This window comes from Abramis brama (genome assembly GCF_963993115.1).
Source record: "Abramis brama genome assembly, chromosome: 8".
Classification (NCBI taxonomy): domain Eukaryota; kingdom Metazoa; phylum Chordata; class Actinopteri; order Cypriniformes; family Leuciscidae; genus Abramis; species Abramis brama.
Window position 1 is genome coordinate 27,651,810 of NC_139970.1, and position 12,182 is coordinate 27,663,991.

The 12,182-nt window shown below is 40.2% G+C and overlaps 1 protein-coding gene across 4 annotated transcripts in view; it reads left to right on the forward strand.

Annotated features, from left to right (window-relative positions):
- The window catches only part of zeb2a (zinc finger E-box binding homeobox 2a), a 50,208-nt gene that overhangs the window by 27,639 nt on the left and 10,387 nt on the right, over nucleotides 1-12,182 (forward strand). For all 4 annotated transcript variants that reach the window (XM_084122683.1, XM_084122685.1, XM_084122682.1 and 1 more), the window contains exons 3-4: nucleotides 8,216-8,434; nucleotides 11,505-11,573. In XM_084122683.1, the coding sequence (XP_083978809.1) occupies nucleotides 8,216-8,434; nucleotides 11,505-11,573 (288 nt within the window). The remainder of the gene's footprint in view (nucleotides 1-8,215; nucleotides 8,435-11,504; nucleotides 11,574-12,182) is intronic.

The following is a 12,182-nucleotide window of genomic DNA, read 5'->3' on the forward strand; positions in this document are numbered from 1 at the left end:
TCTCCGAACACCTCAGGTCGCACACACCTATAAACATGTTGGCACTCGAACACAGACATGCACTTTCCACAAATGATCTTCCCAGTGTAATGTTTCTGCAGGGTCAAACGATCCATTTGAATCCATTTCGAAAGTATCTTAAAACGTGAAATAAGCACTGCGACCTTACGTATCAGCCACAACCCAAATTCAAAAACCTTTATAAATTAAATACTTTTGAAATCCCTGCTAACTGTTAACTAGTTGAGAATACGGCTCCCACAATCGTCAACAAAGTACTTAAGCGGCGAGACGCATGGTGATTCAGGTTTTGCCCAGCTCTTTTTCAAGTCAAAGGAATAAGGCTTACTGTAATCTGCACTGGCAGTGCCGTATGTTATTTTCCTGTCCTAATTAATCTTACAGGAGGTGTAATTCAACTTCAGATTAGGCCCGCACCTCACACAGATTAATTAATGTCTCTAATCAGCAACAGCAAAATTAATTTTGCCCTGATTACGCGCTTTTGAATTTGCATGTGCTTAAAGCAGGCTCTTTATTTCATTATGATATTGAGAGCAGATTCTTGCACACACACACACGAAACAAGTTAGGCTGCTGTAAATGGACATGCACACATACACACAACTGGATGTGGGCATAAACTGTGTTATTCACTCGTGTTTTGGCACACACAGCACACAAGGCGCATGTACACACACGCTCGCGGCAGTAGCCAGGAGCTGTTTGCAGTAGAGTGATATTGATGGGGCTGTGGGAGTGATGGAGAGAGAGAGGCTGAAGAACAACGCAGCAGATGCGCTGACAGTTGTTCACAGGCAACCTTGTGCATGTTTAATACCACCCCAGCTGATCCTGGGCCTGCCGAACACAGGAGAGCACAGCTTCCATCCAGCATGCATGTGTGTTTGACAAAGCCATCTTTGCCCCCGCAGCAGCAGATACGAGCGGCCCATGTATGTGGAGAGATATAGGCAGGGAAATCGCATTCAGCTGAGCTTGAGGTGTGTGAAATGGTACGGAAATGCATGGCCTAAGAGGAAGAGACTAATCTCAGCTGGATTTTTGAGGTGCAAAAAATATTGTCAATAGTGTAGAGTATGAAGCACAGCTCACACAGAAGTCAGTTTCAAACCAAGCAGTGTTCTGTCTATCAACACAACCAACTTTAACCCGAGGGGAAATCTTTCACCTTCACACAAAATTCCTGATCGCATTGATTCCTATTGAAATGACTGGATTTCACTCGTGAAAATTTTCTGAACAATGTAAATGCGACTGCACCTCTAGGCTTGAATTATTCTCTCTGAATCAAACATACGACTCTCTATCCATAATTGAAGCACCAACCAACTCAGAGAATGTGAGGGATTTTTAGGGAATTGTTATAAACGAACGGTTTCCCATGCAGGCAGCACTTGTGAAAGTACAATTAGCGGTCATATGCTGTGAACACTTGCCAAGACACACTGAAGAACGTCCAAAAAGGAGAAGTTTTTGAGAAGAAGGCTTGAAATCAAACCATGCATCGCTAAATTCTCTGAGGGTTTCTTATGATAAGGTAGAGATTGAGTTTGTCTTTGTGGTGCCAGTGAAAGAGTGCTTGTTTTCTTTTTTCCTCTCAAATGAAGCACACCATAAAATGGTGGAGGGCAGAAGAAGGAAGTGTGGGAAGGTTGTGGGCAGGATGGATGGATGGATAGATAGATAGAGCCACTCCTTACATGAATATTTCATTAGCAACCTGTCTGCTGGTCTGGAGCCTTCATTTAAAGCCCCCCTTTGAGGTCTTATTTTTTTTGCTCCATCTGGACCTGTTAGCTTTCAGAAACCCAACAAGCACCTCTGGCAATGCCACTGAGGAGTCTTAGCAGAACACAAGCTGTTTCCTTTTAGTTTCGCCTTTTGTCTGATAGTAAACAGGTATTATGGAAAGATCATTGTGTTCCGTGAAATCAGCCTTAAATAAAAATAATGAAAAGCCTGCAATCAATTTTTCCTGAAGTGGAGAAGTTGGAAGCTGTTTCAGGCAGTGCAATAGGAGTTATATTGATGGCATATGAGGAGATATATTTGTATTCACACCATGATATGTGCTTTAAAGTGATAGTTCACCCAAAAATGAAAATTCTGTCATCATTTATGCTCCCTCGTGCCAGTTCAAAACTGTCTTTATTTCTTCTGTGGAACGTAAAAGATATAGTAATGTCTCAGTTTTTTTTTTCCCCATTGGTAACTGTTGTTTGGTTACCAACATTCTTCAAAATATCTTCTTTTGTGTTCCACAGAAGATTCATACAGGTTTGGAATGTCATTAGGGTGAGTAAATAATAAAAGAATTTTCAGTTTTGAGTAAACTACCTTTTTTAAAATCTTAAAAAAACAAGTATGGTGGTTGTTGTTTGAGTTCTTTGCATTCTTACTTGAGAAACAGAATTAATTGTACCTCTCTAAAAAGTACAAAAACATTGCTTATGTAACAAAAAATTATGTAAAGTGTCTCGTTGGTTTCTCTCTCCGAGAGGGAACCTGGTGTTGTTTTGCTCGTGAAACTGTTTGAACAGCTAGTGACCGACGGGCCAATCGCATGCTGAGAGCCACCGAGCATCTGCCGGGAGATTTGCATATTAATTGACCCATATTAACTTCCAAAAAAAATTGATAGACTCCGAACTCGGCCAACAAATTCATCTGCCCGCGCTTCTAAACCCTCACCTGCCGATTTTATGGTAGGGTATCACGGTACAAAGACGTTGTGCTCAAAGGAAAGAAAACCTAAAATTGCAGGTTTTGTTAGCGTGTGTAATTTGCGTCTCTTTTCAGCTCTCTCGCCCTGAGGCGGTTTTGGCTTTTTGTGGTTGTTCTTTTCTCCCAGAGTGCAACCTGACTGATAGTTCGTCTGAGATAGAGGTTGACTTCTTTATCTTCCTCTGTGCAGCATATTGTGTTCTCCTCTCCTCCTGTCTTTTCTCCTCCTCAGGGTAGCCCAGTGAGCTATTGTGTGTCTCCAGCCCTACGATCTTACACACACACATACACACACAGGCACTCTGAGGCTGGTAGAGGCCCAGAACAGTTGTCGAGAGAGAGAGGGGTAACATGTGCATGGGGTGGGCACAGATGGTGGGTCTGCGTGGGGGAGGAAGGGGGAAAGGTGGGCCGTCTGGCGGCATGAGCAAGCCTCAGAGAGCTCTCTCTCTCTCTTTCTCTCGCTTCCTCTCTTCCCCTTCTCTCCTTCTTGCCTGTTGCGTTGGGTCCTATAGTAGACAAATGGGAGTTTAATTCAATTAGGGCCAGGCTACTGTTGCCGCTTCACGGCAGGGTCTGTGGAGCACCGCCACCCATTTACTGATGGGTGCACACTAGATAAGTGCGCGCGCACAAGCCGTCTTTCTCGCTCTCCTTTTTTTCACTCTCACAAATATTGGCAAGTACTGAAATACTTAAATACAAGGAAAACAAAGACCACCACACACACACACACACACACACACCCTCTCCAGGTTTGCAGTAATGGTTCACGCATAGCTGAGTTTTCACTGAGGATCACCGCAGCACAAAAGCGGCCCCTCTCTTCCTGGGCCCTTTGTTCCCCCAGCACCAGTGTGACCTCTTCGGCTGCCCGGCCTTAAAACAAACATGGAGAGCCTTCTCCCCCCATCACATGCACCATAAACAACAGCACTTTCACCAGCAGCTATCTGCATGCTAACCTTACAAGAAAAAATAGACTCAATCCAGACGCTATCTGTCAGGTTCAAGGCCTTCGCAGCCTTGCGTGGGAGTCACGGATTCACTGTTGAAAAGTGTGTAGTTTTGTACAGAACTGCTCCATGGCTATTTATATGCTTACATACTCTTGTTGAGATTGACAAGTTTCAGCATATATAAGCACATGAACATACTTTTTCTTTCCCTTTTCAGAAATTGTATTTCTTTTTATTTAATTTAATTTAATTTTAAATACTCTTAAATCCTGTGCATCATTTTATTTTTCTTAATGCCAATGTACTCTTAAATCCTGCATAGATTTTATTTAATATTTTAATGCTATAATGTACCTTTTAAATACTGCACAGATATTTTATATTTATATTTTTTGTTTTATATATTTTATTTTATTTTATTGTTAAAGGAATGTGTTTCCAAAAGGCAGTATAGGACACAAGCACTTGTCGACCAATTTCATGTTTTTCATAGACTGCTTAAAGCTATTTTATAGACCTAAAATTGGATACATTATACAATTTATTATTATATCCAACAGGTGAAATCAAATCATTCCCTTTCAGAATGTGGCAGTTCCCTTGTATTTAAAATAAAACAAAAAACTCTGATATTACAGTTATTTCCCATTCATTTTAGATCAGATGGCTGCCTCAGCGTGTTCTTTACCTCTGTGCTGTTTTTTGAAGCATGAAACAGGTAAAAGTTTGCCCTCCCTCGCCCTTTTTGCGCATGAATGGAAGATGGCTGATTTGATTTACATGGATCATTTCCAGGCTATAGCCACTAGGCAGCGACCTCCTTTCAAGTGTTTGAAGTCTTACCTAGTCGCCCCCTCCCCCACTGCACACTCAGGTGATGCGCACCGCACAGGAGAGAGAGAGAGAGAGAGAGAGAGAGAGTGAGAGAGAGAGAGAGAGAGAGAGAGAGTGAGAGAGAACAGAGTGGTTATTTTCCACCGTCTGTTCCGCCGGGTTTCATTACCGTGGCAGAGAGGCACCTGGGAAAGACCTGCGGCAGGCTGTCTGATTCTCAACATGGATGTGGAATACGCGCTCACCTTTCTGTTTCGGCCGCTAGGAACAGACGGAAAGGAGATTAAAGGAAGGGGAAAAGATGGATAGCAGGCGGATTACCTGGGAACAGAGAATGTTGAAAAGGTGTGTGAGCCAGCGGAGGTGTCGTTCAGTTCAGATGGATGTGATTGTTGAGCGTTCGCTGTAACCGAAGCCTTTCCTGTCTGAAATAATCGAACACTTGAATCATCCTTCGCCACGTACCAGTGAAATGGCTCCAATGGACATTGTGGCTTTGAGTTTGCAGGTGTGCCTGCAGTTTTCCCCCGAGCGCTGGGAACACACTCCGCATATGAGATGAGAGGATTGTAAGAGATTGTGACAGAGCACACACATACCTGTCTAAACAGCTAAACTGCTCAGAAGAACATGTGTGTGTGTGTGTGATTGCACAACTCCAGGCTATGGAATGTGTGAACCTCTCCCAGTTAGCGGGAACTCTTAGTTTGTCCAAACTGGACAGGCACAAGGTATTGTTTCTGTGTTTATGTTAAATGTTTGTTTGCTAATTCCACCATCAGCATTTAAAAGATTATGCCTATGTAGTTTGTTACTGAGTTCTTGTTAAGGATGACTTTTAGAGCCATCTTGAAATGCATTATGCCTTATTCTCAAAGGACAGCTAGCAGAATGATAGGTGGGGTTGTTCGAGAATATGAAATGGCACAGAGAGAGAGAGAGAAGGGAGGGAGGGGAGAAAGGAGAAGTAAGGGCGAGAGAGAAGAGAGGTGGCCTCTTTGTCTCTAGGGTGAGCACAATGGACCGTTCACTGCAGGAATTATACAGCAGGACAGCTGCCGGAATGACACACTAAAATGGCAGCCAATAGAATTACAATGGGGGCTGGACTACACAGGAGAAAGCGCATTTGATTGGTAGATCCGAAATAAAGTTACAAAGTATCATACTTCTATTCTTACTTTAGTTTTACTAGTATATACAAAATAATATTAATACATATGATAATATTAATAATAATATTCAAAATTGAAAATTTAACTTAAATCAAAGTTACAACCTGCAGGAGTTCAATCCACTTTTTAATCAATTTTAATTTTATTACAGATGACGAGGTTCACATTTTATTACCTGAAAATGCAAACATTTATAGAAATTATATATATATATTATTGTGACTAGATGGATGAAAACAAACATCTTATTACAATGGTGAAAACATTTATACAGTGATGTCTTTTTTTCTTTTTTTACTCCCACACACACAAGTGCACAGCTGCATACAATATCTCAGTCACATATGTCAGACCCATGTGACCTTAGAGGCAAATTGTTTGATGGATTGCTTTGAGTGCCCATCACTTGCTTTTCTTATTACTGACACACACACACACACACACACACACACACACACACACACACACACACACACACACACACACACACACACACACAAACAGGCAAAGTATCTGCTTGTCAGAGTTCAAAACATGCTTGTTCCTTTTTCCAAAATGGTTTTAAAACCTCAGCGTTTTCTATTTATATTTGTGTCATGAGAGAATCTATGCAATTATAGTCAAATTAGAACATACTTTCAGAACATACTGACTTTATTTAAAAAAAAAAAAATCTCAAGCATCCACTCAAGTATTCAAACTATGTCATTAGGAATGTAGATGGCTAGCATATGTTGTTGAAAAAAACAAGCAAGAACAGGAAAATGTGATGTAAAGAGTTTAGTGTTTTGTGTGGGCTTAAAGTCAAACTGCTAAGCAGTTCACTATTATTAATATTCAGCTCTGACCTCTGTATTCATCCTCTTGATTCTTTTCCCAGTCCTCCCACTTCTTTCTTTTCCTTCAGAACACTCCCACCATTCAAACTCTGAATGATTGGCTGCAGCTTTTTAGCTCCGGTACCAACATTCAGTGCTGTCTTTCGTACGTTACCTGGGCAAGAAAGTGAAGTGCACTCATTACTGGGCTTAAGATGAAGAAATATATGGGTTTGAGTGAAAGGGATGAAATGTGGGAGAAGGGAACAGAGGATGGAAAAAAAGTCAAGATAAAGTTGCTTTACGTCCAAGGTATACTCGGACCACACAAAGAGCCTCTCATGTCTTACTTTCAACCACTCCCTTTATGTCTCTCTTTTGCTTTCTCTTGCTCGCCTTCTCCTTTTCATTCAAGGAGGGGGGGTCTTCACCCTCGGCCTGAAGTCGCTCTTAAATAATCCCGCTGGTCACACCTCTTAGTTAGAAAGCTTTTTGTCCCACGCCCCTCACCCCCGCCATACCACCTCACCCCACTCTTTGGTATTCAGCCCGGGTCAGTGCATTTCGACCATCCCTTGTACCCGAGATGGTTCCCCTTTTAATTTGCACCTGTTGCGCAGTTGTCCGGGGGAGCAAATGCAGCCCCACGGATCAGACAAAGATCATATTATGATCAGATACGTGCAGCTAATCTTCACGTCCTCTGGCGAGAACCGGCAAAGGGAAGCGGTCAGCCTTTTTTGCATGGGAACCTGTGAAAAAAAGACATCATTGGCATTTTTTTAAAGTGAATGGGCTCCTAGGGAGAGATTAGGGGTAGTTAAGGTACGGAGGAGGGAATGGAGCGTTCCACAGCCCAGTTGAGTCCATTTGACGCCAATGAACTGGGAAATAGAGCACTGATGGAAGGGAAAGTTTGTTGTTTTTTAAAACTCTGTGTTCAGAAGAGGGAGAAAATTGTCCTGAAATCAGCAATTAGGGTTTTAATCTAACCATTAGAGAAACTTCCCACTAGTTCTCACTGCTTTGGCAGCGTGCCTCTGAGATAAGGTGCTCGGAGAGCCTGGGGAGATGTATGCTGTATTAGGCAAGGAAAGAACTTCAAATGAACCTGAACGTTAAACTGTTGTTCCCATGATGTAAGCTTCATAGTTTATTAGACCCTCACCACCTCTCACCCCCAGAGTTGTGTGGGATTTTGGTTTGCTTTATCATGCTCTCTTTTGTTGTATATCAAGCAATCTGTTCTTGTGAGGCTTCCATTATCTTGACATCACGACTTTAGAAATGTTCTAATATAATAATAAATAATATATATTATAACTCAAGTATTTATTTACAATCAATTTACATAATTATTTTAGATTATTTATATTATCCATGGGTCAGAAAAGGTTGACAACCCTGCTTTTTACTTTTTATCAAGCTATGTACATTTTACACAAATGCCCATCAGTCAAGCTGCTGGATTCAAGTCCCCCCCCCCACCCCCCACCCCTTTCACTGGCAACCTCAATTGTCCTGCTCTGTCTTTATTACCATGTGCTTATTGCATATGTGAGAAGTGGGTTAACAGGCCTTAAGATTGTAATCATATAGCCATACCACTAAGACTGCACAAACTTCTTTTGAGATGTCAGTAAACTAACATAATAACACATGAACTCTTTTCTGTCCTCAGTGCTGAGTTATGAAAACGTGGTGGATGCGGGTTCAGGGTCCGATGAGGAGGACAGACTGTTGGGTTCTGAGGGCGAAGGAAGTCCAGCAGGTGTGCCGAGCCTGGAGGCTTCACCCCGGGTAGCCCATGCCCTGCTCTCCTGCCGGGGGGATGAAGAAAACGAAAGCCAGGATGGGGCAGGGGCCCATGTCTGGCGCCACGAAGACCTGAATGGTTCAGGTAAGAGTGAGAGCTGAGAATATTAGAGCGAATTGTGGTATTAACATATGAAACATACCTGAGGTTCATTTGTTTTATCTATCAAACTTGCAGTTTCCATATTACCAGGACAGAGCGGCTTTATTTACTAGGCCAACACCTAGCAGCTGTCTGGCATTTTTGATGTAATGGCAACTTTTAGACTATTAGCTCACTTTTCTACTTTGGTTTCTTACTGTTGTCACAAAGTAGGTTACACCTAATCTTTAGTGCATCATCAATCCACACCCCTTTCTTTTGGCTTCGTTTTGACTCACCCACCCAAAACCGAAAGCGATCAAGATCACGGACAAGACCCAAGCTAGTGAGGCTTTAAAGATAAATTCTCTTAATTAGGATCGCAGAGCTATCATTTAGCAGGAGCCTGCCCTGCTGAAGACTCATTAAAGTCCTTAAATGAAATTTTTAGCATTATGATGGCCATTTACATACATAATAGGCCGACAATTCCCTGGGCCTGGCTGACAGTTACAGAGTGAAGGGAGAACTCATGCGAGTCGCCCGGTTTGAAAAAATAAAAAAAGAAAGAAAAAACCCAGACCCCCAGCAATCAGTCTCAGCTAATGACTAAACCATATGCATCACTTAACTTCAGAGAGTGTCACAGTCACAGAACTAAACAGGGTCTTCAGGGATGTGTCATTCGCTTGAACAGTGTTTTGTTTAGTTGATGTTCACACTATATGCTAGATAAATGAACGTCATCTGAGTTTATTTGAATGCCACGCCTCTGGTAGCATAGCATTATTTTATCTTAGTGATAAAATATGAAGAGATGAGTCCACTAGCTGGAAGAAAAATACTGTGGTAGATGCAGCATCTTAAAAGAGGCTGCATGAATCATCTTCCTCTTTGCTGTGGTTGCTTGAGAAGATGCACCTCAAGTCTTTATATGCTTTATATGCTTTTCTAAGACAGTAGGGTTCAACAGACCACTTGTGAAAATGCTTCTAATTATAATTTTTCTCATTTATAAAAGTTATTTTTTTAAATCTTTTTTTCCGATTAAAAATGATATGATCAGAATTGCATTTGAGTGAAAATTTTTAATACAAAATCATTAGTTTCATTTGAATTAAATTGCTTATTTGATTAGTCAACTAAATCTAAAATATATACTTCCACCGTTCAAAAATGTTTTTGAAAGAAGTCTCTTTTAAAATGTAATTTATTCCTGTGATGGCAAAGCTGAATTTTCAGCAGCCATTACTCCAGTCTTCAGTGTCACATGATCACTCAGAAATCATTATAACATGCTGATTTGGTGCTCAAGAAACATTTCTTATTTGTATCAATGTTGAAACAATTGCGCTGCCTAATATTTCTATGGAAACAGTGATAATTTTATTCAGGATTCTTGGATAAATAGAAAGTTCAAAAGAACAGCATTTATTTGAAATACAAATCTGTTCAACATTTATATTGTAAATGTTTTAGTAACTTTTTAACAATTGATTTTGTCCTTTCTGAATAAAAGTATTCATTTATTTTTTAAATGAATATATTAAAAAAACATACTGACCCCACACTTTTGAGTGGTAGCATATATTATTTATATATTAAATATAAATATATCATAACTTTTCATTGTGTTAAGCCCTAAAACTTTGTTTATTTTGAAGTTTAAACAAAATTCAATGCAGTACTTTTGGACCAGACTGTATATATTACTATACACAAGAAGAACATGAATATGTAAAGTTCTTGTATAGCAGTATCAGTACTTGGTAGTATCAGCACTTATCAGTACTGTAGCTCCAGTGTTTGCAAGCATATTTACAAGCATAATAAGTCCATGTCAAATTGACAATTGAAACAAAATATCATTTAATTATGCACCAAAAGAGATCTGGAACTTCTCTTGTGTTGCAGTGGTTAAAATCACACCATTGCCTCAGGGGCCCTGCAGCTACCACAAGCAGAACTGAGACTCTAATGTAGTTGCCATTTTGTCACTCGAGGAAACTTATTTACTCGAAATTAATCTCTGATAGCTCTTTGGCTTCCCTTAAACTGGGTTTTCGGTGCGCCACACATGACGTTCGGTCCTTCATATGACCTTAAAATATCCACATGCTAATACTGCTAATCGCTAACCCTCCCAAAGAAGTTTTAAGCCAATGTACCTCAAAGGAAAACACAATTCTGAGAATATTTTCGCTGGCTCCAGGCCTTGCACTTTTATCTGCATGGCACAGGAGGAGACAATTTCACCAGGAAGGGGTTTCGTGAAGGCAAGCCCCCTATTAGCAAATGTCTTGTTTCATTAAAACTTTTTTCAATGAAACACATCCAAGTAAAGCTTTTGATGCTCAAAACATCCCTTCAAGAAGCATTGCTCTGAGAAGTTTCTCTCACAATGATTTCAAACACAGCTTTGAAAGACATCTCTTAAATGTGGTGAAAAGTGAGAGAATTTGTCGACTTTCAGAAGCTCTCTTGGTTGTCATACTTAGATAATGAGGAAGGAAGTGGAAGGCAGTTTTGAAATTAAACAGTACTTATGCCGTGGAGGCGCGCGGTGTGTGTGTGTCAGGAGTCTTGAGTACCCTTGTTTTCCCCCTGTGATGTGGTGTAAGAGGTGCTGTATATCCTCCTTTTGTGGGGGAAGCTTATGATACTTGTGACTGCCGGTACGAGGTCACATGAGGGGGAGGAGGAGGAACAAACACAATAGCTGCAGTATATCTGAGCAAACTTCTCTCAGACCACCCTCCTCTCCTCCCTAAATACCTTGACATGATTCTTATGCCCCGCTTAAGAGAAGTGTGTCATTCTCTGAGCTTCTGTCAACATGTTTGAGATATATCCCTTCCTGATGTCCTCTCATCATCAGGATGATTTATTTTTCATTTGCTGTGTCATATTTATCTAATCTAATTGCACTTAAACACACATTAAGTATGTTCATTAAAATGAACTGATAAGAGCAGAAGATTTGGTTATGCAAAATGTTTTTTTGTTTTTGTTTGTGATTATCATGATAATTTAAAACAAAGTGTTTTCTCTCTTCTACATGGCATTATTACAGAGGAGAGAAAAGCTGAGTACAATTCCATGAGCCCTGACGTCTCTCTTCATGGAATTGGAAATGGTACAGGTGAGATCACTTCACAATATTTTGAAATATTCGTGCATACAGTAGATACACAATAAATAACTATATTTAGAGAGTTGGGTCAACCATTTTTAGTAATCAAGATACTTAATCAAATCTTGAGCATATTCATAATGAAATGTTTCTTATGTGAGTGTGTAACATCTCTTAAGACCACGCGTAAACTCGTGCGTGGCACACACTTGAGATAATGCTTCCTCATGTGTCCATGGGAGATGGAAAGTAAACATTTTTTAGTTGAGCGCGAGTGCATGGCAAATCACATTTTGCAGCCAAATTAAGTTTAAGACCAAAATCGAATTTGTTCAGTCCATGTACTTTCAAATTGATTACAAAGAAACAATAACATTTTCATTTGCTTACCCAAAGAGTCCAGTCATCTGAAGAAAAGTATAATTTGCAATAATTTCTGTCATTTTATTAGTTATCTACCCACATTACCTCATGTTTTTTTTTTAATAAATCTACTTTTCTATAAGGCACTCTTGTCTATTCATCCTGTCATTATGTTTTAGTTGTTTTCCATAAAGCATCCAAAAACCTATTGTTTACAAAAATCACGTTTAAAATCTTGTTCTGTGCAATTACACG